The sequence below is a fragment of the Papaver somniferum genome, chromosome 1, assembly GCF_003573695.1.
Source record: "Papaver somniferum cultivar HN1 chromosome 1, ASM357369v1, whole genome shotgun sequence".
Classification (NCBI taxonomy): domain Eukaryota; kingdom Viridiplantae; phylum Streptophyta; class Magnoliopsida; order Ranunculales; family Papaveraceae; genus Papaver; species Papaver somniferum.
In genome coordinates, this window is record NC_039358.1 from 239,105,032 (window position 1) to 239,132,804 (window position 27,773).

General features: G+C 35.3%; 2 protein-coding genes and 1 long non-coding RNA gene across 3 annotated transcripts; 2 read left to right on the top strand and 1 right to left on the bottom strand.

The window, feature by feature from the left end:
* Positions 1-697: 697 nt before the first annotated feature.
* On the top strand, positions 698-1,792 carry LOC113339151 (TANK-binding kinase 1-binding protein 1-like). The gene is made up of 2 exons (XM_026584506.1): positions 698-834; positions 932-1,792. Exons 1-2 carry the CDS (start codon positions 705-707, stop codon positions 1,654-1,656), a joined length of 855 nt encoding a protein of 284 aa, XP_026440291.1. The 5' UTR covers positions 698-704; the 3' UTR covers positions 1,657-1,792.
* A 4,862-nt stretch (positions 1,793-6,654) lies between these two features.
* LOC113273964 (F-box protein At5g07610-like) lies at positions 6,655-7,617 on the bottom strand. Its single transcript, XM_026523523.1, has one exon. It carries the CDS (start codon positions 7,615-7,617, stop codon positions 6,655-6,657), a length of 963 nt encoding a protein of 320 aa, XP_026379308.1.
* A 797-nt stretch (positions 7,618-8,414) lies between these two features.
* On the top strand, positions 8,415-10,248 carry LOC113339167. Its single transcript, XR_003354982.1, has 3 exons — positions 8,415-8,674; positions 9,405-9,481; positions 9,852-10,248. It is a non-coding gene; the product is annotated as an uncharacterized LOC113339167 (long non-coding RNA).
* Positions 10,249-27,773: the final 17,525 nt, after the last annotated feature.

Sequence of the window (27,773 nt, forward strand, 5' to 3'; positions counted from 1 at the left end):
GTGATTGTAAAAATGGAACATATACATGGACCACTCATCACCACGAGGATATACTATAGCAAGTAGTACAAAGATGAAAATGACACCTTTATGCTAGCTCTCAGCTAAAGACATACACATAAAGTTGTGTACGTGAAAAAATGTACAGCAATTACTCTGGCCCTGCCTTTACTCTCAATACTTGCGATGCGACGTCAGCCTGCAGCTTTACCTTATATGAAATGCATCTGCGACGTGAGCCTTCACGGATGCACATGCTTTGGCCTGGCACTCACATTTTGAATACAAAAGTCAGTTTAGTGTGGAAATGTGCTCATTAGCGAAGTATACTCATGGGTCGTGGCGATTGTTAAATCTATTCGAGGCTCATGGTTTTTGCTCAATTATTAAGAAGTAGATCCAAACAAATTAAGTACTTGCCTTCTTACTTTAATTATTAGAAAGACCCAAATAAGTACTTGCTGGGAAATGCACACGTCCTATTTTTCTAAAAAAAAGGCTGATGATATGCACACGTCCTATATCATCAGCCTTTCTGTCTTTTCATCAGTGAATTATGTATGTCCTTCTGAATCCGTGACACTCGTTTGGAAAGACTTGGATTCATAGCCGAGTTCACACTCGTTTTAAACGTGTAGAACTATTAGTCCAGGACCTATATATCTAATTAAGAAACTCTCATTGTGAAAGGGTTCACTAAAAAAATGGCCGAGTTTTCTTCTCTGCAGTGTTCAGTTATGGGGTTCAGTGTTGGGTTCCTCTTGCTTTCCATTGTTCTAGTCTATGCTTCTTCTACAGATCAAAACATAGCCGAGGTCTCCCTATTATCTTCTTGTAAGTATCGTTATACGAGTATTTATTCGTTGATAACAACCAGGACTACTGAAAATGGATTTCTAATCATGTAACGTATTTTATTGTCTTTATGCAGTAGAGATGGCACCTATTAAAGAAGCAAGCATATGCAAACCCGGGGACAGTTACAAAGAGACGACATTCAGTGACACTCTAGAATGTTTCGAATGTTACAATTGGTGTATCAGGTTTTGTGGTTGGGAGATGCAGAGTAGAGCTGTTCGACAAATTTGTAAACCTATATCTGATACGTATTCAGTGTTCTGCCAATGTTGCTGTGAAAAAATCCCATATTCACCTCCACCATTACCATTCCCACCGCTACCATCACCTCCTTCACCTTCACCCTCACCCTCACCCTCACCTCCACCATTACCGTTCCCACCGCGTCCTTCACCTACTTCAGCTTCACCTCCACCTCCACCTTTTCAATCACCTCCTCCACCACCACCATCATCCCCACCTCCTACTCCTAAGGGAGATACATGTGATAAACCTGGGGACTCCTACTCAGAAACTACATATCCAACCTCGGATTGCACTTATTGTAAAGATTGGTGCAAAGACGAATGCTCAGATCTAGGGGGTGAAGTGGTTAGTAACAAATGCTCAATTGGTGAATCCAAATTTGTTAGGCGTTGCAAGTGCTGCTGTCATGAAAACCCAGTACCCAGACCACCACCTCCACCAAGTTGTCCTACACTTGGTTGCCCTATGGACTTGACAGTTACACTACCAGGTCTGGGTTCATGCAAATACAAACTAGTATCACTGACGTCCCGGCTAGCATTAGCAATGTAATGATACAAGCTAGTATTATCCCCATTGTGATCTTTATTATCATCACTATCAATGTAACGAATATCGAATCGAGCACTTGCTGATTTCGATTTCCATTAATAAATACTGTTAGCTGTAGTAGTCAACGAAATCCGGATTTAGGAGTACTAATCAAGAATTCTAGGTTTAGATGTTTTATTGTCTCACAAAATTGTGTAGACTAGACTGTATTCATTCAGTATTTATATGATTTACATAAGAAGGATTCAAAACCTAGTTAAACAAATTGTACGCTAATGCTGGAAATCTAAAAGACTTGTTACAACAAATTACATCTTTTTATATGCCGGAGGACTTGGACTACAACCAACTTCTTCTATTCACCAGGCTTGATCTTTATAACAGACTTGGACTATAACATGCTTGGTCTTCAGTGTGTATGTACGTGTAGTATGTGTTCTGACCACACAACACATATATGACATATATATACGTCAAATACCCCCCTCAAGTTGGAGCAGGAGTTGAGTCAGGACGCAAGCTCAACTTGCTAGAAAGACGTCGAAAATGATCCACTCCCAGTGGCTTGGTAAAAAGATCAGTTAATTGATCAGCTGACGGAACATGAGTAAGTTTAATGAGACCGGATGAGAGTTTCTCACGAACGAAATAGCAATCAATTTCGATATGTTTAGTTCGTTCATGAAATACTGGGTTCTCAAAGATATGAATAGAAGCTTGATTGTCGCAGTAAACTGGAATAGGTTTCGGAATAGAAATACGAAGATCTTGAAAAAGATAATGTAACCATTGCAATTCTGCCTCAGCAGAAGAGAGTTATATAGTTGGTTGTTTCTTGGATTTCCAAGAAATGGGACTATCGCCTAGCATTGTAAAATAGGCTGTCGTTGATCGACGAGTTGTAGGGCACCCTGCCCAATCAGAATCAGTGTAGCCAGCAAGAGACAAAGAGCTAGTGGCAGAAAGAAAAATGCCATTGCTAACAGTACCTTCGAGATAACAAACTACACGATGAGCAGCGTCCAAATGATTAGAACACTGTTGCTGCATGAATTGACTCAAGTAGTTAACTGAATAAGTTATATCAGGACGAGTTACCTGAAGATAAATTAATCGACCAATGAGACAACGATATATGCTTGGGTCTGGCAGTGGAGTACCAGAACTGGGAAGAAGCTTAAGATTTTGTTCCATTGGAGAAGGAGCAATCTTAGCACCTAATAACCCAGAATCTTTAACAATGTCAAGAATGTATTTACGTTTACAAAGAAAAATACCTTTTGGAGATCTTGAAACTTCAGTACCAAGAAAGTATTATAAATGACCAAGATTTTTAATGAAAACTGAGATTCAAGAGTATCTTTGAGCGCCTGAATGGCAGATTCATTATTTCCTGGAAAAATAATGTCATCGACATAAACCAAAACATATAGCGAAACGTCACCAGAATGATAAGTAAAAAGAGAATAATCTGCTCTAGATTGGACAAAACCAGCATTGAGTAAAACAGCAAATAATTTAGCAAACCATTGGCGAGATGCTTGCTTGAGCCCATATAGAGACTTGTTGAGTTTATAAACACGAGTATCCCCTTTTTTTGAAAACCTGGAGGAATTTTCATGTAAATATTCTCAAGTAGTTCACCCTGCAAAAAGGCATTATTAACGTCGAGTTGATGCAGAGGCCAATTATGAATAGCGGCAACAGACAATAAAACACGAAGAGTAACTAGTTTGGCAACCGGAGCAAAAGTGTCATGAAAATCAATTCCCTCTTGTTGTGTGCAACCTTTAGCAACAAGACGTGCTTTGTGACGTTCAATGTCACCATTTGGTTTATATTTGATCTTAAAAACCCATTTGCAGCCAATAACGGTTTTACCCGGTGGAAGATGAGTCATAGTGAATGTGTCATTGTTTTGAAGAGTTGTATGCTTTCGTACAATGGCATCACGCCAAGCCGGAATTTTGATGGCCTCTGTGAAATTACGTGGTTCATCAGTGGTGAGAACAGACGAGAGAAAAGTACGATGGTGATCTGTAAACTGATCAAAAGAAATATAATCAGTTAGAGGGTAGGGAGACTGAGAAGGACACTGGTTAACAAAACAAATATACTCTTTTAAATGAGGTGGACGATGATGATCCCTAGTAGAACGCCGTAGTACAGTGTCTTGCATATGAACTGTAGGATTAGAGAGGGTATGGTCACTAGCAGTATACGAGCGAGAAACAAATTCACTAGCAGGAGGTGAGCTAGGAGATGTAAGTTGAGAAGAGACAGCGTGTAAATCCAACGTACTGTCAGTATTGGAAGTGAGAATTTGTAAAGAAAGGATTAGAGGAGCGCTGACCTGAACAAGGCACAGATTGTGCTGGCAGAAATTGTGAACTGGATAGTGGAGGATCATCATAGAAAAAATCCTCTTGAGCTACATACTGAAATGAATCAGAAGTAGTGAGTTGTGCATCCTTGAAAGGGAAAACATTTTCATGAAAAACGACATCTCGAGAGATGAAAGTAGATTTGGTAGATAAATCCAACACTATATAACCCTTATGGTTATATGGATAACCAAGAAAAACACCAGGTGTAGCACGAGGGTCGAATTTATTTTCAAATTTAGTATTGCGAGCATAACACAGACAACCAAAAACACGAAGGTTGCGATAATCAGGTTGCTTACCTAAAAGAACTTCATATGGGGATCTTTTAGAGAGTACCGGAGTAGGCATCTTATTGATTAAGTAAGTGGCAGTAAGAATGCATTCACCCCAGTAAAGAATAGGCAAGTTAGCTTGAAAACATAATGCTCTGGCAACAATCAACAAATGCCTATGTTTTCGTTCCACCACTCCGTTTTGTTGTGGAGTATAGGTACAACTACGTTGATGATGAATGCCATTCTCATTTACCCATGCCTGAAACTCATTAGAGAGAAATTTTGTGCCATTGTCAGATTGGATACGTTGCAAGATGGGCAAAAAAGGTAAGGAGTTACCTGTAGAGATGGTAGTGAGTTGCGTAGAATATTGAGTGGCAACATATCGGGCAAAAAATTTGAGAAACTTGCAAGTTTCACTTTTAGTGTGCATGAGATACACCCAAGTGGAACGAGAGAAATCATCTACAATAGTAAGGAAATAACTTGCACCAGTAAAAGATGGTGTAGAAAATGGTCCCCATATGTCACAATGTATAAGCTCAAAACAACGTTTAGAAGAAATACTACTTTTATTAAAAGATAATCGAGTTTGTTTAACCAACGGACATACATCACAATCAATAGAAAAACTGGAGTGCATATAATCATGCGAATTACAAATGGAACGGAAACGATCTAAATTAGGATGGCCAAGTCGATAGTGCCAAATGTCGAATGCCGTCTTATTAAACAAAACTTCAGGCGATGACGCAGAGACCCGTAGCTGATACGGACCCGCATGAAGTTCACCCTGACCAATCACTTTGTTCGTTGACAGGTCCTGAAAGATAAAAGAATTGTGTGTGAGAAGAACTGCACAATTCAAAGCTTGAGTCAACTGACTCACATATAATAGATTGAATTTAAAGTTCGGAATATGATGAACATTTGATAATTTAAGAGTTGGCGAAAAAACTACTTCACCAATGTGTTTAACTGTAGAGAAAGTACCATCTGGAAGTTGCATTTGGATTAAAGTTGTAACAGAAGAATAAGAACTAAAATAAGATAGTGAGTTGCAGATATGGTGAGTAGCACCACTATCAACGAACCATGGTTCAAAAGAAAATGTATTTAGGAGCTTACCAGCAAAATTGACACGCGGTTCCATTGTAGTATCATCAGAGGAAGTGTTGATTAGAGCCAACAGTCGTGAATATTTTTCAGCAGAGAATGAAGGTAGCGCCGGCGGATGTGCAAGTTGAAGATCTGGATCAGCAATGGTGGTGCTGGCAGCAAAGAAAATATTTCGGGCAGTTCAATAGTGTGTGTTTAGCTGATTCAAAGAAAATATTCAAGCACGGGCAAGTGTTTCGAAATATTGAAATCCATCCATAGAAATCCCGATTAAAATTATACATTTCCTTAAAACTCTTACTCCTAAGGACTATATCAACCTTGATAAATCTTCACCGTCCTCAACAGGCAACACTTTAAATTCATGACAATCGTAGAAATAACGTCTGCTTATTGATACGCCTGGATACACATTTGGTAATGGAAGGAATAAGATCACCCTAATACTTGACATTCCATCCTGTATAGTCCTTTCACATCTCCCAGATGTTGTAACGAGGCATGTCAATTGTCTTTAATAATTCACAATCAATGTCAATATAATGGAGAGTGGTTGTCCGGTGGTCCATCCAGTGCACTGAACCGGTTTAAGCCATCCCTAAAAGCCAAAAAGCCACTATCAAGTTAAATATCCAGCTCCACCAACTGAATTCCGTGTTGTATCAAAACATCTCTTAATGTGCTGGCACATTTATTGTGTTCATATGCGGTGTACTTCTGTTTTGGTAAACAAAAGCTATTGTGTTCATATCCTGTACTATTGTTTTGGTAAAGAAAGTCTACCCCCACGTGAAAATAGTACACTACTTTAGAAGAAAAAAACCACCCCAAATCAGAAAGCCTTGATGAACCACGAAAAAAAACAAGAAAGAAAAACCGCCCCAAATCTTCTCACACATACCGGCCCCTACTATCTTCCGTGGGAGTTGGGACCCACCATAAAAATTTGTGTCTAGCGGGTTTTCACGTAGTTCAAAAACTCGTCTGTTTAGAAGGGTTGTATCTCAATAATTGATACTGATACTGTATAGAGGCAACAGTTCCACAATGGAGCTCTGTGGTGTGCTTAAGAAAAAAAAAAAAAAAAAATATACATATATATAAGTAACATCGAACTAATGTGATGCCGAAACCCGAAATCAAAATAATTATTTCTTAGTGAAAATTAGCATGGATGTCTTTTTCAGCATTGAAACACCTGACCTAGCTAGCAGTACTCACGCATGAGCAAGTGTTTCGATATATTCAAATCCTTGTACCCAAACATCCGGTTTAACATCATACATTTCCTTAAAACACTTACTTTTAAGGTAAAAGGATATCAGTTTGTCATTCGTTATCGATAATATCAACCTTGACGATGAATCTTGGCCTTCCTCAACAAACAGCACACGCAATTTTAAACGTGAAATTAAACGTGAAACCGTTCTATCATTTACAATGCCGGGGTAAACAGTTATTAATGGACTAAGATCAACGTAATAATTGAGATTCCATCCCGTATAGTCCGAACGCAACTCCCAAATATCAAAACCGGGCATGTCGTCCTTGCGTGTCTCCACAAGATGAATATGTCCCCGGCACTCATTGAAGTATACAATTCGCCTCCTCGAGTCTTCATAGTGATTTGGCTCCGTAGGCAGTGCGATATTCTTCATTAATTCACAATCAATATCAAAATAATGTAGAGTTCCCGTCCAGTTATCGATCCAGTGCACTGAACCATTCCAATACACACCAGAAATTAATAATTTACCAGATTTAGAGAAAGGAAAGGGTTCTCCTGCGTCTCTCCAAGAGTCTGTCTTGGGTGAATAGATCTCAATATGTAACATTCCTTCGCTGTTATCTGTTCTGCAAACATATACAGCTTCAAGGTAACTCGATTTCGCAGGATCGAAAGCTATACTGACACTCATAACATGAGGGACACCAGTTATTCTGAATTGAGGTGAAGGAAGCGTTTTGCATTGCCTCGTGGATGGATTGTATACGACATAACGTCTGCGACCACCAACCCGAATGGTACAAAGCACAAGACCATGGCAAGATTGCTGAAAAATTAAATGCCAGCCATCTTTAACAACAATCGGGGTCTTGAAGGGAACATAATCAATACCGTTCCGTTCATCCATGACCAATGTTTCAAAATCTGGTTCTATGAAATCTAACTTTGTCATCAATTTTTTCTTCATAAATAGTGCAGGTGTAAAAAGACGACCACTACGTATATGATAGTTTCTTTCAAAGCATGGATCAGATATTAGGGTTAGCCATTGTTTTGATACGGTTTTGAATACACACAAAGATTTCACTGGTAAACAATATAGAATGTCTATTAACAGATTACCATTGTTGCCTATAGTCGATGCTGAAGCTGATGATGATGTTGAGCTTTTGTCGCACAAGTTTTTACTGGAAACTGAAAGCATCTTGAAAGAAAGCAAGCAAGCAAAGGTTTCTTACCTTATGTGAGGCTCACGTCTAGCACTATAAATTAACTTCATAAACCCTTGTATTTGTATCCCGAAAACCACAGCATCTACGATTAGCCGTGCATATATTCTAGAGGTTCACTTGCTTTAAATAGGTTTGCATACTAAAGGTCCACTTGCCTTATTTAGCCGTACCCACGTACGTCTTATATTCTTTGTTGGTTTCGTTGTCTTCAGAAATCGAATCGATTTCGGATTTCTTTTCTCGTTTACTCTTGCACAAATTCTCGTACACTTTCTTTTCTTAGAACGAATTTTGCTTCTAGTTTTTTTTTTTGAGAAATTTGTTGATTAGTCCAGAAACCCGCGACCCGTTTAATCTATGGTCCATTCATAAAAAACATTTAATCGGTGGTCCAAAAATGTTTTAGTCTTACAAAAAGACCCGCCTGCCCTTTTTATTGTACGTGCAGATATTGGAGAAATAACTTTTCTCTTTCTTTCTTCCATTAAAACGAACTCAAAAGAATTTCTCTTTTCAGGAAACCTCTCATTTTCTTCTACCTTCTTCTTCTCCGTAATCAATCTTCAACAAAATTGAAGAAAATAAACGAGAAAAACCCTAGATTCGGTGAAACCATTACAAAATCAATTGAAACCATCACAAAATCAACTGAAAAACCAGATCTAACCAAAAAAATTGTGAAAAGAAGAAGAAAAATATGTTGATACTCAATCAACAACAAAGAAGAAGAAGAAGAAATTTGTTGGTATTCAACCAACAACAACGAAGAGAAAAGAGGTATTGATTCTAATACAATGAAATACAAATCCGATATATGTAATGTTTTTACTTCTATTTTTTTCATTTCTTATACCAATTTCCTTATATGATCCTGCAATAGATATCAGTATGTACTGCTAAAAACCTTGATATGTACTGCTTAATCCTTCTACTATATTTTTTTGTGATATGTATTATATGTATGTTGTGTATGATTCTACAGTACGTATCAATATGTACTGCTAAATATCCTAGTTTAGATTTGATATGTACTGTTGAAAGAAATTTGTTCTCCAATTAGTACATGTCAACATGTAATGATGGATAAATATGATAAATACATGTTATTTTTATTTTATATATCAATATGCACTGGGTGAACCCCTTTTATCGGCATGTACTAGTTAAACCCCTAGTACATATTGACATGTACAGATGGAAATTTGTGTTTTCTGATGTATAAATACGAACAATACATATTGACAGTATCTTCATTATGTACATAACGTAGTGCATGATGTTCAGATAAAAGATGGAGATAATGTAGTGCAAGCTATTCCATTATAGCCAAATCAGCCTGTGGGTATCAAAACACTGTCTCATTTCCTATCAATATGTATTGTAAAAAACCAATTTCACTTTTCTGCTTGAATAAGAATCAGTACATATTGACATGTGCAAATGGAAAATTGTGTTTTCTGATGTTTGAATACCAACATTACATATTGACAATATCTTCATTATGTAGATAATGTAGTGCATGATGTTCAAGTGAAAGATGGAGATAATGTAGTACAGGATGCACCATTATAGACGAATCAGCCGGTGGGTATCAAAACACTGTCTCATTTCCTATCAATATGTACTATGGAAAACCTAGTACATGCCAATATGTATTGTAAAAACCAATTGAGTATAAAACCCATATTTATGTTTGAATATGACAAACTGAGTTTAAAGTTTGAGTATAAAATCTGTATGAATCACAAATTGAGATTAAAGTCAAGCCAATAAGGGATGAGGTCTGGTAACATTAACTTGCTTGTAGGTTTGAGAAACTACAGTTCTCCTTATTCATTTAATATAATATTTACAAACTTTTTTCTTAGGTATAATGTTGCGGCATTTCTCCATAGGCTTTTTGAGACATAGCTCACTTATTATTTTTCTGATATACATTTTTTTTCTTTTGAAGTGCAAGATGGGTTCTATCTCTCCAAAATTTTCGTTCCTTGTTATTTCAGGAAGTTCGAGTGCGGTTCGCAGGATCACTCCAGATGAGTATGAGTTGCTTAATGTAAGGAAGCATGTAAGGCATAGCTCTATCCTTTATTTAGCAGCAGAATGTGGTGCACTACTTCCTGGAGACTTGGTATTCCGTTTTCTGGAAAAGCAAGTCCAAGCTTTTTACTTAGATGCCCATGTACTTAATGCACAAATATGGAGACACGATGTTCGTGGATGTTGTTGTAGATTTCTTGTGCATTATGATCATGACCAGTTTGTAATGGTTTATGATCAATATTCTTCTCAACGCAAAATGTCGACTTATGTGCTGACTGTTTACCTAGTAGACATAGATATGTATTGTAGACATAGATATGTAATGGAGCATTTTGTTTTGCTGGAAAATGTTGCAAGTAATACAATTGGTTTAGTACATTAACGTCTCTAATACTATTTTCTCCGTTATTATTTTGCAATATTGTACTGTTTTTCTATATCGTTAGTTTACATTTATATTTTTGAAACATATACTGAAAAAAGGGTATCAAGCCTTAAATATAGGCATTACATATTTGCATGTGCTATAAAACCTTGCAGAACTTAAACTCATAACTTATTTTATTACAAAAGGGTCTGCAGAAAAAAATTATTGTGCTTCGGTTCTTCTTATAGTACTGCTACATACTAATTGTATGAACTTAATATAAAAATACTCCACTGGCGGTACATATCTTCCTGTAGTATAAAATCTGGATAATAACATAACTTAGCCAATTTTAGTATTGATATGTGTCGGGTGGTGACCCAGTACATATCATCATGTACTGGGTATAGACACTTCAAATCAATGAGATAATCCTCCGCATCTTTCTCATCCTTGATGCCTGCAAGAAACCGCGATAAGGAGTCCTTTTCCCGTATAATCATACAATACATATTGATATGTACTGGGTGAAACCCTAGTACATGTCGATATGTACCGGTATATAACACTCTTCAAGTTGATTTCTCCAGTCTCTTTCTCTCATCCTTGATGTCTGCAAGTCCTCTAACCTCAATGACTTTTCTACTGCATTGCCATTGGCCATAGCTGCAGCTATTATTTCTTATTTGAATTTGAGCTTTTTCTCCAACCCCGTACTTTAAAACCTGGTATACATAAGAAAATTTTGTAAGAAACATATATAACTTAGTGAAATTTAGTACATATTGAGCAAGAACCGAGTACAGATCGATATGTACTAAGCGAAAACGCAGTACATATCAATATGTACCGATTAAAAACAAAGTACATATGTATATATACTGAGTATCATACTCTTCAGTTTTATGAGTATCATACTCACAAAATTTAGTATGATACTCAGTATATGACATAACAAAGTACATATGTATATATATTGAGTATCATACTCTTCAGTTTAAATGCGCGCATTTGTCATTCTTAGAGAAACTTTTGAATCTTTTAGAGGGAGAGAGTACTACCTTGGGCCTTGGCTTTCATTACTGATTTTCCTTTATGTTCTACAGCTGTATTATCCCATAGATGATCTTCATGCCTACCAGTCTATATATGTTCAACATAAGTTTTAAAATCAACAGAAGTTTCAAAATCAAAATAGAAAATCGGAACCCGATAAATATATGCGGAGATCAAACACAGTGCGTATGCACATGTAGTAAAGATAACAAGTACTAAAAATCTAGTATATACTGACACGTACTATGTGAATACCTAATACATATTGATATGTATTGTGTGCAAACCTAGTAGATGTCATAGTACCAATACAAATGTACTGCGAAAAAACTAGAATTGAAAATTTGCAAACCCCACTACATATGTGTTCCAAACAAGAATTGTTATTAGAATGCTTCAGGAGATGTTTCTATTACATGCCCACTATGCCGGCAGCAACAAGAAAAACTATTTATTCTCATTTTTATTAGAAATTATATAATGTTCATCAATTGTCCCACAACACGATATATCATTCTTCACCTGAAAATGGTGGTAAAGGTATTTCTTCTCTTATAAACACATACTATAAGGGTTTATCCAATACATACTAGTAAAAACCTAGTACTTATCAGAAATACTAGTAATACATATTGATATGTAATAGTGAAAATCTAGTACATATTCATATGTAAGGAGTGAAAACCTAGTAGAAACATATACGGTTGGAAACTTAGCAGATATCACACATTTGATAACGAAGAAACCCAATTACTACTAATATCCCTTATACATTTGATTTTTCGCAGTACATATCAATATAAAGTAATTGGGCCAAATAAATCTTAATCAAACACAAAACCTGTTTGCTGACACAATGAAACTAAAGAATGAGAATCAGACCTGATATGGCTGGAGTTAAGATCCCATCTCTAATAACATGATACAAAAGGAGACATGCCCAAGTCTCCGTAGACCACTCCAAGACTCTGAAATGCTAGTTTCAATACCACTAGTGATGAAAAATTTTGCACAAACATAAAAATAACAACACATCAACACTCAATTCAAGAATCGAACTCCCAATTCTCAATCTACAACTAGTCTGCATCTTAATATACTGATCAAAATACAAGGACACTGTAATACCAACTCCGGATCAATCAAAATTTGGTTTAGTTAGACAAGTAACTGGATTTAAAGTGTCCATAAATTATCAATTAGAAATATACAGAGGTTAATAAAGAACAACAATAAGAAAATAAGGGGGTGGGTGGGGGTACAAATGAGATCTTTCTTTCTGTACATGTTCTTGAGATTTCCAGTTTCTTCTTTCATTCGGGTTACCCTAAAACATTAAATCCTAATATTATCTATCTACTAATTTATTTAAAGTCTAAAACATATCATAATTATTATTCTACAAGATATGCATGAAAAACACCGACAAATCAAAAGCTACCCCAACTCAGTACACAAAGAAGAATCAAAATTAAAACTAGTGAACCCTAAAACTCCACTGAAAGATATCAATTCATAAAGAAAACACTAAAAATATCGAAATTTTCATAAAGTTAGATATATTCAAATTTCAAAATAAAAACCTAAAAATGAAATTATCTAATCAGTCTTATAAGCAAGTATTATATCCTCACCAACATATTTACATTCATCTCCGGTTATGAATTTCATTTGTTAACTAAGAATGAAACTAAAAAATATTAATAAATTAATTAAAACCAAAAAAACATAAAATTAATTAAAAAAAAATTAAAAATCAAACTAACCGGAAACAGAAAGTAAAGTAACCATCAATTTAATCGGCTGAATCATATTGTTTGAATAGACAAGCTTCGTCTTCCAACATTAAACATCGGAATCCAGATGAATAGGAAGAATAAATTTTTTAGAAAAACCCAATAATGATGCATCTATATCTTTTTTCTTGTTTTCTTTGACTGATTCATTATCGAATCTTCTTTATCTTCACTATCACTTGCTTCTTCTCTTCTTTCCTCCATCACAAAGATTCACTCGAGAGAAAAAAAATAAAAATCTCCGCCAAAACTTAGATCTAAAAGTAGAAACTGGGAAAATGGAATTTGGGCGTTTTGGGAATTTCGAAAATACACCTTCGATGATCTACACGTGCTCTGGACCTGGGAATAAATTTTATGGTCCAAAAACATGTTTTTGGACTAGCGAATAATTTTTCTCTGGAGCTGGACTACACAATAATCGGTTCTCAATATTGGATGGACCAGTAATTCCTATTTTTTTTTCTATTTCTCGTGTTCTTCAGGAATTAAAAACCTTCGACCACCGTCTTTTTTTCTCGTTTCTTCTTGCACGTCACAAAAATCTCATACAATCTTTAAGAATCCTATCAAGGAATTTTGGTTTCAGAAAAGTGAAAGACAAAAGAGATGAGTTTTGCAGATATAGACGAAGGTGTTTGTCAAATTAATGCTTACGTTTCAAAGCTTGAGCATCTTGTTGATACCGTTGGTGGTCCTGAAGATACACCTCAAATACGTCACAAATTGAACCAGACAAGATACCATGCTTTGCACTTGCTGAGCTCCACTTTAGTTAAATTCCGACAAGCGTTACAAGCCTACCGCATAGAACAACATTCAAATGTCAGTTCCAGCAAAGGGATATCCAATGCTATAAAAAACCTCTTCCAGGCGCCAGCTCTAAATGACAGTCCGCAAATACAACTTTCTAAATTCTCAAAAGATCTCGAGGAAACTGAGAAAAAAATTCTGAATGCAAAACTTCTTGCTAATAAAAAGATATCCATTGCGAATTATGGTTCTGCAGATCTTCCTGCCATTGTTTATGCTAGTTATTGGAAGAATTCGGTGCCACTTGATTTCGATATTGAAAAAGTTAATGAAATAATAGTTCTTGACGATTTATGTGATTACGAGCCGTTTACCTAGCCTGCTCGAGTGAGTGTGAAGTTTCTACTTATGATATTTATCCCAGGAGTCATCTGTTTTTTGTGGTTGATCAGCAAGCTGATTACTGGAGGTGGGAAGGACTAGCCGGAAGACGTGGGGAAGTTTCCAGTTGCATATCGGAGGTTTGGAGGACTACTTGCTAGACTTGAGAGAGTTTAAATAAATGTAAATTTCCTTTTCGTATTATTAAGCTTTGACATTGTGAGAAATGGAAAAAAGAATTTTGTTGAAACCAATTTTTGTTTAATCTTTGTTATTTTAAAAAACAATTTAGGTTTCATCTGACTTTTGCAAGTTTTTGTTGACAAGATGTAATATTTTTTTGTTGAAACAAGTTTTGGTTTCATCATTTTTTTCATTTTCTTCAGGTTTATGTCAACCAAACCGATTTTGTTGGTGTTCCAACAATAACCTTATGTCCGAACCAGGGTCGTTCCTTGAAAGAATTTTCCCCGAAGTGGACTAAGATATTTTCTGGGTGCACTAATCATATACCCCTAGTTTTGACACCCAACAAAAATATCCTTATACAAAGAGTCGAAGTGGAGGAGCTGGAATGCAAGGCCATGTTTGCAGTGGTTAACTTTGCAGTTACAAGGAGTTTTAAGAAAGTTGTTTTTGAATTAGATAATGAAGTTCTAACAAAGTCTATCAATGAACAAACCTATTATGTTCATCGGATGAATCAGTCTTTATTTCTGAATATTAAGTTTCTTTTAAGTAAGATAGATTTATGACAGTGTATTTCAGTCAAGTTAGAAAAAAAAGTTAGATTTTTAAAGTTAAATTTTGAATTTCAAACTATCCTCCTCTAGACATTCAAAGGGTTGATCATAATCGAAGTGTAATCTCTTAATTCATTAATAAAATTCTTTTGCATCAAATAAAAAAAAATACTCTTATACAACAATAAATATACCATATCATTTAAAAAAGTTATCCATTTAAAAATAGATTTACCCTTACTCGTACAAAAAATTTCTTTAAATTGAAAATACAACATATTTCCTTGTCTACCATTTCAACCATTCAACCCCACCACAACCAATCCACCACTACATATACAGCACCGCCAAAAACTTTCAACTAACACTCCACCACCGCCGCTAAACCACCACCACCTACAATGCCCTATCATCACTAATATTCCACGATCACTCCACCACCGGAACACCGCTGCTACAAGACCGCCACTGCCTCCGCCGCCACCACCGCAGGTGTCGACAACCGAAGTTGATCACCAGAACAAAAATTAGAAAAAAAATAAAATAATAATAATAATATAGTGTCGACAACCGAAGTTGATCACTAGAACAGAAATTAGAAAAATAATAATAATAATAATAATAATAATAATAAAAATAAAATAAGAATAAATAAATAAGAATAAATAAATAGTGCCAACAACCAAAGTTGATCACCAAAACAAAACTTATAAAATAAGAAAAAATAAATAGTTCCAACAACCAAAGTTGATCCCAAAAAAATAAAATAAAATAATATGGTGTCAACAACCAATGTGAATAAAAAAACCGAAAATAAGAAAAAGAAATAATATGGTGTCAACGATCGAAGTTAACTTCATGATATGGTGTTTACTACCGAAGTTGATCCCCAAAAAAAAAATCAGGAAATAAGAAGAAGAAAAAATTGGTGTCAACAATCGAAGTTGATCCTTAAATATAATGTCAACAACTGCAGTTGATCCCTAAAAAAAATCACAAAAAAAGAAGAAAAAATAGTGCCAACAATCGAAGTGGATCCTAAAATCTAGTGTCAACAACTGCAGTTGATCCCTAAAGAAAAATCAGAAAATAAGAATAACAAAAATAGTGTCAACATTTGAAGAGGATCCCAAAATAGGGTGTCAACAACCGAAGCTGATCCCTAAAAAAAATTAGAAAATAAGAAGAAAAAATTGTGTCAATAATATCGATTGTTTTTTATTGAAACTATTTTTGGTTCCATAGAAATTTAGTTGCGATACTGATATTGGTAGTGGTGCTTTTGGGGTGGCAGTGACGACAATGATAGTGGTGTTGTTGACAATGGTGGTTGTTGGCATTGGCGGTGTTGATGGCAGTGGTGGTGCTGGTGGAGAAGACAGTGTTGGCAGGGATGGTTGTGGCAGTTTTGTGGGCGACTGTTGGAATTTTTGAATATAAATATGAATAGGCGTGTCAACTCACTTGAGTCTTTCCAACATTAGTGTCTTATCCCAAGGGTTGTGACTCTTCATGAAAGGACTTCTCCAAGAGTCACCTCTAAACCTATATAAACCCCACTCATTCTCCATTACAAGTATGTTTTTTAGAGTCAAAAACTAGTACTAGAAATTTTAAGAGTTTTCATGTGTCTTCAAGTGTTAAAGAAGTGTTTGTGCTACATCCATTCGCGTTCGTTGTTCGGTGTTATCGAAATGCTGCGAAAAACATCGAGATATTGTTGAATGTTGGAGACATATGCCGCTAAATCTGTAACAACATTATATACAGGACATCAAATGTCTTAAGCAAAGAGATTACTCGCCTCAATACACCCAAATAAATTTGTTTAAGTTTTGTCATTTGTGATTGATCATCTCTTCTATCCTTCTTTTCTTGTTTTGTTGTTGGTATTACGAAATGTAATACATAAATGAAATCCATGTTACAAAAAATTGTAATGAATCGGTGAATAATACATGAGTTGTATTATTAGAGAATCGATAACGAAGATATTTATCCAACAATCTTAAAACATTTGATTATCATCGTTACTGCGTTGGGTATGTTGGGAAAGGCTCCGGTTGAATCTTAAACTTTCCACCATAAAGAATTATTGTTCATCCAACATCGCGTCTCTGAAACAATCAACAACTGGTTGACAACATTTGGTTTCTGTGTACCAGATTAGTTTCAAATTCTACGTGATCAAGAGGATGAGGACGAGCCTACTTTCATACGCCAATTATGGGATGGAGGGCTAGGATTCCATACCCATAAATTAACGGGACTCTAAATTAGAGTTAGTATTAGAGAATATATTATATTGCTTTACTTATTTTTATAACAGGAAATATTCTCTTTAATAAAAATAAGTAAAGCAGTATAATATATTCTGTAATAGTCAGAACATAATGGCGGGAAAAGCCATAGCATCATGAATTTAAACACATTTGTGAATTATGGATTTCGTGATGGTAAGCACGTACAAAGGTTAACAGACCGTGACTGTGGACAGTCGTAAATATTTACACTCATAATGAGATGAACAGTAAATGTCGATCAGTGATGGATGCGTCTTTCCATCAAATGACATGACCGGATGAATGGGATGCATATTGTGATCTTCTTGAATTCTATTATGGATTGAAGAATCGTTATGTATTAGCATTCTCTAGTTGGTACTGTAGATATTTCCATTCGGTTACAAATTTTAAGTTAAAATTCCATGTCCGTTGGATGAAGAATGGAATGGTGCCTCTTGATAAATTTGAGTAGCACCTCTTTGAGGAGGCACGTAGATGATTTATAAATTGCTACTCATGGTGGGTGTTTCAAGAAAAAAAAACAAAAACTCATACTCAGTTTGAATCCTCCCTTCTCTCTGGTTCGTGTCTTCCTTCTAAAAGATTTGAAGGTTCAATTTTGGCAACGTTTTGGAGATTTGGGTGTATCTCCTAACTGGAGAGGAATTTGGATAAATTCTTTTACCTGTTTATACAAGATATTCTGATGATAGTCCACACAAAATTTAGTATTTTGAAGTAGTGGAAGTGTTTTAGAAATCTCAGAAAGTTGAGTTTTGTTTCTGCAAAATTTTGAAGAGCAGGAGATCAGTTCTAGTCCAGAATGATTTTCCAATATGTTTTATTGATGCTCTTTTGATTTTGTAGTAAAAATGGAAGTTGTAGATCAGGATTTGTCTTGATTATCCATTTTTGAAAATCTCCATTTGGGCCAAGATGGGAAAGATACAACAAATCCAGAATTGTTGCGGTTGTCTATCAAAAGATACGTATCTCTTTATGAAATGGTTTCATTCGATGGATAGAGTTTTGTTGTTTGAGGGAACAGGAAAGGCACCATTTTATGGATATGCCTCAGGTTCAAGGAATTATTGAAAGTTACGTACCAGTGTGTACTGTGACTTTGATTGACGGAAGGCATAAATACTTGAACTTGAATGCACACAGAGATGTAGCTTCACATGTGGATGATCACGATAACTGCCCATGTGAACTTAAACGTCTTTAATGTTTTTTCAATCAGAACTTCTCCTTTTGGTTTGGCGTGCTAATTTTAAGAGAGTATGATGGACTTCCTTTAAGTCTAGTTTGCGAACAGTCGCATCTTCTCCGAGAGAAAATGACATCATGTGTTGTTATAACGATGGGGCCTAAGCAAGAAAATGCTATAGTTAATGATCTATCAAACAATCAAACTGACGGCTGCAATACTAGTATGGTTCCCGTAGTAGAAAATATCTGGAACCCAAAAACCACAGGGGCTCTGAGGATCGGCGATAAAATCGGGTCAACCCAGTTTCAAAATCTCATTCGTTTTCCAGTCGATTTTCTCCAATTTTTGGCTAAAACTGATAATCTTCTTCTTGTTCTCTATTATTCCTTTTAATTTCAATTTGGTTCCAATTATCCTCTATTGTTGTTGTTTTATTCTTCACCTTCCTTCTTTTTTGAATCGGTTTCTAGGTTTTCTTCGTCCATTTACTTTCTGTTTGCAGATTTAGTTCTGTTTCTAAAACAATTGGCTTTTTTATCCAATCGTTTGTGTTAATTTAGGTTTTAGTTACAATTTTCTCTTCTGTCAGTTTTGTTTTAGTTTTCAAGTACAATTTTCCTTTCAATTCTTATCTATTTCGTTTCAGTCTGGTGAATTTAATTCTTTTTCTTCCATGAGTAAATATCATATCAGTAATTTGATTACAACCATTTGTTTGCTTTTCTGTATTTGCAGGGAAAGCATTATTGGAACCAATGCTCAGTTGAGGCCATATCCAGTCAATACCTCCGTTCAGAGAAGAAGCGATTCGATACACTGCTTCGGAAATCTCTCTGGTCAACAAAAAGTCCTCACTTTGGATGCAAGAAAAGTTTCAGCAATCTTGAGTAAGGACAAACCCCGAAAGACAAATCCAGTTTATTTTTTAATTGAAGCTATCATTGCCTCCAGATTTATATATTGCTTGAAAACTTCATCAAAAATAGATGCTAGCATCAACAATACAGTCCCTGTTAGTGTCTATATAAATCACAACATTGGTGTTAACGACTTCTCTCTACAAGTGTCTATCCTATTGAGTAGATATGTTTCCCCTAAAATTCACAAAACAAATATTAGACCTCAAGATTTAGAATTACATAGAACTTCTCTACAAGTGGCAAAACTGTGCAGACATCTATCTTACTTTAAAATTTCCTATAAGACAGAAGCTAATATCAGTACTACAGTCTTTGTCAGAGACTTCATAAATCACAACATTGGTGTTTGCGACTCTTCTTTACAAATGGAAATCACAATGAGTAGAACTGTTCCTCCTAAAATTCACAAAAGAAAACTTGGACCTCAAGAATCAGAAAGGCAAAAAATTTCATTTCAAGTGGCAATTCTTTTCAGATACTACAGTTATAAGATTGCATGCAAAAAGAAAATATACATTTACAATCATTACATTCCTCAGTAACCTCCTTGTAAACATCTACAAGTGTCATTTACACTCAACAATCTTGCCTATATATACCCTAGCAACTTATTTGGCTTGCTCACTAAACAGTTCAAAGAAAAAACTGAGGAAAAGGTTTTCAGAACCAAGTACAATAATCTTCACTATTCTCTCAACAATAATCATAAGTTTTTATATCTACTGAATTTAAAAATCATGTCTGATGTTCCAACTAGGAACTATATCACTCATCTTACTAGTATCTTAGAGGATGAAACTCAAACTATTACTAGTTCTGTTAAGAATTATATTGAATTTCTTAGAAATGATGCTGTGGATATTGAAAATAGGAAATATCCTAGAGTCATTGTCAAGCTTTTCAAAGAGATAAAAAAAGGAGATGATCATGGAGGTCTAAAAACAGGAGAATTAGTTCATGCTTTGAAATTATCCTCGAATCCAACTGGAAGATTGATAGTGAGGAAGACAGCTGATCCAAAGGTGTTCATCATCAGATTTTCCAAAGCTGCAGACTTTGCGGCAGCAATCTATTCTATACCAAACAGAGCTCAGGGTTTTCTTCTTACTATGAGAATGTGGAATAATGAATCTAGAGTGGAGAATGTAGACTTCACAGCCCAGGACTATTGGGTTAATTTCATTCTGAGGGGATATTTAGTTGAAAAAGGTTATGTAGCAAAACAAGTAGCTGATAAGATTGAGAAAGTTCTTAACCTGATTGGTCCATTGAATGATAGGGGAGAGTTTCAAGCTCATATTGTTGATGATATCTCACAAGGAACACCTCTGGTCCACGAAGTTAGAGTAATCATTATTGATTCAAATGACAAAGAAATTGTTAAGGTGAAAATCTTCTTTATGGAGATTCCACATGATACCTGCTTCAAGTGTTGGCATATAGATGCTTCTCATTCTGATGAAAAATGGAAAACTAGAAGAGGCATCTACAATAGAAATTGTCCAAAAGTGTTCGTCTACAATGAAGAAGAAGAAATGGGAAATGAGGATACTCAAACAAATGTAGGGGAGGAAAATTTAGACACTGCAGCTGCTGGGATTAGAATTTATGATAGCGGAATCGATAAGGATGATCAGCAAAGAAGGGGTATTAAGAGGAGAAGGCTTAATGATGAGGGAAGCGTCATTTTCAATAATCTGGAAATTACTGGAGTTGGGGTTATTGGAGACAGAAGAAGGGATGCATGTGTTAATAAAGGAGGAGTTTCTGGTGCTAGTATGGTCAGTGAAGCTGGGGGAGAAGTTTCTGGTGCTAGTATAGTCAGTGAAGCTGGGGAATCAAGCAATGGTAGCATAGAAGAAAGATTGAATGAGGAATTAAGAAGAATTGCTTTAGGAAAATCTCCAATGATAGAGAGCAGTGGACCTAAACCAAAGGAGATAATCCATAAAAGAAGACAAGCAAACTGGTTTCGTCTACTGGATCATTACTTAGAATCAGATAAGAAGATCGACAACTCATGGGTCTTGATCAATAAGAATACTGGTAGAACTGAAGTTGCAAAAGCTGGGGTTGCTAAGGAGAGTGCTGTGATAATTACTGATGAGGATGAGAATGCACTTTGCTGGAGCATAATTGAAGAGGAAGCTGAAAAATATGGTGAGCTGATGACAATGGAGATGGCCAATGCTGGTGTTTGCTCCGATAAAGTTTTTCCTGTGGATCATGGGGCAACTCTTGAGGTATTCTTCGATTTATCATCTTTTAGAAAGTTTAATTCTAAAAAACATGCTAGCTTTCCAAGTCCCATAATTTACCTTAATTTAAGAATCAATTTCTACTTTGTTTGCTTGAGCATTGCTTTGTTAATTAGTTTTTTTAAACTTGTCAAACTTAACCCACCTCTGTATAGGAACTGTATGATTTTTGTTGCATATCATTTGTGTTTATTTCTGAAATGTGCTTGTAATAGTTTTTTACCTTTCTTTCAAAAGTTAATGTTTAAAAGTATGGTTATGGATGAAGAGAATTATGGGGTTGATTTTAAGGTTTTATCCTGGAATCTTCAGGGTATTAGAGCTAGTCTTAAGCAAGATCATTTAAATCATCTTTGTAAGACTCATAAACCAGACATTTTTTTCCTATCAGAAACAAAAGTTAACATGAATACAGTAGATAAAATCCTAAACAAAATGCATGTTAAAGATTGGTTTATTATCCCATCAATTGGTAAATCTATAGGTTTTGCTATTGTGTGGTACCAAGGAATATCTGCTAGACTTGTTTCTTTCATGCATAATGTCTTTAACTTTCATGTTATTAAAGATAATTTTAGTTGTAACATTTCGTTTGTTTATGGAGCTCTAGATAAAAATTTGAGAGTTTAACAGTGGGATTTTATTTCAAGTTTAAGCAATGTTAATGAACCCTGGGCTATTATAGGATACTTAAATTTCATTCTGCATCGTGATGAAAAAGAAGGAGGAAATGATACTAACTCTAGTAGCTTAGCCTTTGTTTATAGTTGCATTCAAAAGCTTGGTCTAGTAGATTTAAATTTCACTGGTTTACCTTTTACATGGACCAATAGAAGATTAGGCAATAATAACATCCAGGAAAGAAACGATAGATCTCTTGTTAATCATAAGTCGTTAGAGTTATTCCCTAGTTTAGTAACGCAACACTTGACCAGAATTATGTCTGATCATTCTCCTATAATGCTTGAAACCTTACCAAATAGAGTGAAAGGCAATAATCTCTATAGGTATATGAAGTGCTGGCAGGAACATAAAGATTACAGTAATCTAGTAGGAAACTCTTTGAAAGTCAGTAGAAATAGGGAGGCTGATTTAGGAGGCATTCTCAGAAACTAGAGATTGATTTTCGTTTATGGAATAAGAAGGAGTTTGGAAATATTTTTAGAAATATTACTAGTATAATGAATGAAATAGACAATGAAAACAAGAAAATTTTAAACGTTGAAACAAAAAAGAGATTAGAACAACTGCATAGTGAATTAGACTCTTGGTATACTATAGAGAAAATATACTGGGGCCAATACGTTAAGAAAAAATGGATTAAGGAAAATGATCATAACACTAAATTCTTTCACCAATATGCTTCTGAAAGGAAAAGAATTAATAGTATCTATGCTCTTAGAGATGATAGTGGTCTCTGGATTGAGGATCAAGGTAACCTGAATGATATTACTACAAAGCATTTCAAAAATATATATCAAACTAGTGACCAGGTTATTGATCCAATCTTTGACATAATTATAGATCATAAAGTCAATAGGGAGGATAATAAAAATCTTTGTAAAATTCATGAAGAGGAAGAAATAAAAGAAGCGCTTTTCGGTATGAATTCTTGGGGGGCTCCAGGGCCAGATGGTTTCCCTCCAGGTTTTTATCAAGAACATTGGAATGTTTTAAGTACTGATATTGTTCATTGGGTTCAACAATTTTTTAAAACTAGGAAGTTCAATCAAAAAGAAAATCATACTTTCATTTCTTTAATCCCAAAGTATAATACGCCAAAAACTCCAGGAGATTTTAGACCTATTAGTCTAAGTAATGCGCTGTATAAGATAGTTGCCAAGATTCTAACAAGTAGAATTAAACCTCATTTGGATAATCTCATATCTCAAAACCAATCAGCTTTTATTCCTAAAAGACAAATTACTGATAACATAATAGTAGCACATGAAATCCTTCATACTATGAAAACTAGTAAAAGAAAGAATGGACACATGGCTATCAAACTTGATCTCTCAAAAGACTTTGACAGGCTTGAGTGGAAATTCATCATTAAAATTTTCAGTTGTATGGGTTTCTCCAACGAATTTTGTGAAATTTTATATGCCTGCATTTCCTCTGTTTGTTATGTTGTGTTAGTTAATGGTATACCAGGGGAGTCTTTTACTACCTCTAGGGGTATTAGGCAAGGTGATCCTTTATCACCAGCCGTTTTTATCATTTTTATGGAAGCCTTATCAAAATTGCTAATGTATGAAGAACAATTAGGTAACATTGAGGGGATAAAAGTTACTAGAAATTCACCTTCTGTTTCGCACCTTTTCTTTGCGGATGACTCTTTTATTTTCATCAGCGCTAATATTAAACAGGCTCATAACATGCTAGGTATCCTTAAGATCTTTAGTCTCTCTTCTGGTCGGCTTATTAATTATAAAAAATCAGGCACTTATTTCAGTAAAAAAGTTCAAAATAAACATTGTAAATTGCTTTCTAGAATTCTTAAGGTTGGGAGAATTACTAAAACTGACACTTACTTAGGTACTCCTCTTTTCTTTAATAGATCGAAAACTTTTAACTATCAATTGTTGTTAGACAGAGTTTATAGTAGAATACAGGGTTGGAGAGCAAAATTTCTCTCTCAAGCTGGTAGGACTACCCTTATAAAGTCTGTTACTAGTGTTATGCCCATGTTTCAGATGATGTGTTTTTCGTTGCCTAAAAAAATCTTAGATAGAATAGATGCTCTGCAAAGAGATTTCTGGTGGAAAAAAACTAAGAATAACAAAGGTGTTTATCTGAAGGCTTGGGACGCTATGTGTATTAGTAAAGAGAGTGGTGGTCTAGGAATCAGAAACCCCCACAAATTCAACCTAGCGTTACTAACTAGATTAGCTTGGAGACTCATTAAAAACCCAGATAAACTTTGGTCTGTCATTCTTAGATACAAATACTTTAGAGATAGGAACCCCCTAAATTATAAGAAAAAGAAGAATAAATCTTGGGTTTGGAAAAGTATATGCAAAGGGCTTGGCATAATTAAAGAAAATCATAACTAGGATATTGATAATGGTGAAAGCATTGAAGTATGGAAAGAAAAATGGCTTCCAGAAAACAATATACCTATTCCTAAAAACAACTATCAAGTAGATATGAATAGTAAGGTTTCCAGTCTTATTAAAAGTAATGGTATGTGGAATGATAGTATGTTGAGGGATATGTTTGGCTCTCAAACTATCCAGTAGATTAAACTTCTAGAACCTAAAATGGAAGGTGGGAGAGATAGTATTAAATGGATAGGTACTCGTGATGGTGAAGTTTCTGTTAAATCTGCCTATAATTATTTGTGCAACAGGAACCATACTAGTATTAAAGTTGATTGGATAGGAATATGGGACCTAAAAATCATTCCTAGAGTGATAATGTTCTTATGGAAGGCATGCAATGATTGCTTACCGGTGAAAGATAAACTGGGTAGATGATAGACGCATTTATGTATCTAATTTGATCTCTTTTATGTATTTTATTAGTACCCATTTGTTCTCATTATGGTGTTTTTATGTTTGTTTAGGTGTTTTTGGAGAAAATACCCTTGTATGGAAAGAGTTGCTCAAAAAGTGATGATTTACACCCCGGAGAAAAGTACTAAAGGCACCCCAGAAATGTCCTGGAGGCGCCCCAGAAATGTACCAGAAACGTCCCAGAAATATCCCGGAGGAAACCAGAAAAATTACTATTTCAACCCAAGAATTACTATTTCAGCCCAAATTACTAAAGGGACACCAGAACTGGATAGGGGGACACCCTTCTTCAAAATTCAAATTCTGAAAATTGGCGGGAAAATGTTCACAGTTCAGGAGAGATTTCGATCGAGAAAATGAAGGAGTTGTAGGTCGATTCAATGGCTGAATTTTGGTATAGAGATGTGAGCTAGGTTGAGGAACACAATATGGGTGACAGAATTGGTCAATTTTGGCTAGAATTCCTGGTTCGATTGACCAAACCAAAACAGAGCAACACGCACTGTAAGCAAGGAGGAGTTATAGCGTGCATGGAGGAGTTCTACTAGCATTGGACGAGTGCTGAGGCGTGGAGAAGGCAATTGGGAGTGTGCAGGAAGCAAGAGTACGTAAGAATCTTCTATTTTTGGCAATTATTCCCTATTTTTGGACAGCGGCAATAATGAAGATTATCTCGAGTTATGGCGAGATTAAACGCGCCTGTTGGGTATAAAAGGACCCCTTGGGTTGACTAGAGAGGTTGTCGAGAGTTTGGGGTTTAGAGGAGGTCCATAGAAGCAGAAATCAAGAGTTGATGAAACTCTGTTGCTGCTGCTGCTGCTGATGAAGAACACCACGAAGACGAAGAACGGACTGTCGGGGGCAGTCGTTTATTACCAGAGTCTAAGACGCACAACCGTGAGTCGCAGCGCCGTCTAAATATCAGCAGCACCTGTCTCTTATCATTCTTTTTGTGACGCCTTCTGTTGGTCGTACATTCACTGTTTTACTCATTTTTATCATTTTAATCAACTTTTGAGCAAGTACATGTATTTTGAGATTATGATTAATATGAGAAGCTAAATCCCAACACTGGGGCAATGGAGGAAGCTTTATTTCACACTTGGGTAATTATATTTAATTCTTTTCATGATTTTTGCATTAATTTTAATTGAAATTATGATTTAAATTAATTAGTTGTGATTTGATTTGATGGGTCATGCTTAGCTTAGATGATTTGATGTCCCATGCTTAACATTTACACCTAATATTTTGAGAATCAATCTTGGCAATAAATTAGAGTCGATATATTTAATATATTTTTCGAGCTATTATTGATAAAAGAATTATTATTTTAACCTTAAGAAATGAAATTGGCGGAATCCTAGTCCCAGTACCTCTCGCCCATTGTGCCAAATATTGTGTATATATTTTTATTTTTAAATCTTTACAAGTCCGAGCAACGAACTTTTACTACCACTATCAAAACTATAACAATAGACATATACCAATAGATACTCAGTGTGTGCTTTGCAAAAAACTTGTTAATGAATCTACAAGGCATCTTTTTCTAGAATGTCAATTCTCTGAAGCCATATGCCAATAGATACTCAGAGGGGCATGTCCCAATACTTGTAAAACATAAACTGGGTAGACATATACCAATAGATACTCAGAGGGGCGTGTCCTTTTCTTCAATTTTTTATAATGGAATACCTCTTGATTTTAATAGTTGGTGTGTTCAGCGGCTCAAAGATCAACAAAATAAGGAAATATATGCTTTTATTCTCTGGTTTATATGGAAGTACAGGTGCAAAGTGGTTTTTGAAGATATTCAACTAGATCTTATTGATCTAATTGGAAAAATCAAAAAAGATTCTAGTTAGTTTATAGAGAGTGCTTCTAAAGTTAATAATATAATTCCATCCAAGAATAGGTCCAGTTGTGAATGTCCTCATCCTGGATGTAAAAATGGAAAATATAGTTTCATGTGTGATGATTCTTGTTACATTGCTTTTGATGCTGCTCTGAACAAGTCTAATCTAAATTTTGCTGCCATTGTCGTGTTTGACTATAAAGGAGTTATTATGGACTTTGCATGAGGGAATGGCTGGTGCACAACAGCAGAAGAGGCAGAATTAAGAGCTTGTAGAGAACCAACTAGATGGGCAAAAGATATAGGAACTACAAGAATTGTCTTCCTTAATGACAATCTCAATGTCATCAATGCTATGAGAATGAGAAATTTTGATGTCAATTGGAGAAGTAATGCTTATATACAAAAAGCTATAAATATCTCCAATTCTTTTGCTTCCACTTCCTTCTATTATATCAAAAGGGACTGTAATATTTTAGCGGATAGGTTTGCTAAGTACTTAAGTACAATCGATGTTAATTTGGGTGTGTACGATGTAAATTCTAAGAACTGGAATAGGAATAGAAAAGTAGATTTCCTTTCAAAAGTTTGTAATATAAACTGGGATGTAATGTTTCCTTTTTAGTTGAATGAAATTTCCGTTTTATCAAAAAAAAAAATAAAAAAAAAATGATCTATCAAACAATGA

Coding starts and splice junctions, on each gene's coding strand:
- LOC113339151 (XM_026584506.1), top strand. CDS start 705: ATGGCCGAGTTTTCTTCTCTGCAGTGTTCAGTTATGGGGTTCAGTGTT. Junction 835..931: donor GGTCTCCCTATTATCTTCTT/GTAAGTATCGTT, acceptor GTCTTTATGCAG/TAGAGATGGCACCTATTAAA.
- LOC113273964 (XM_026523523.1), bottom strand. CDS start 7,617: ATGACAAAGTTAGATTTCATAGAACCAGATTTTGAAACATTGGTCATG.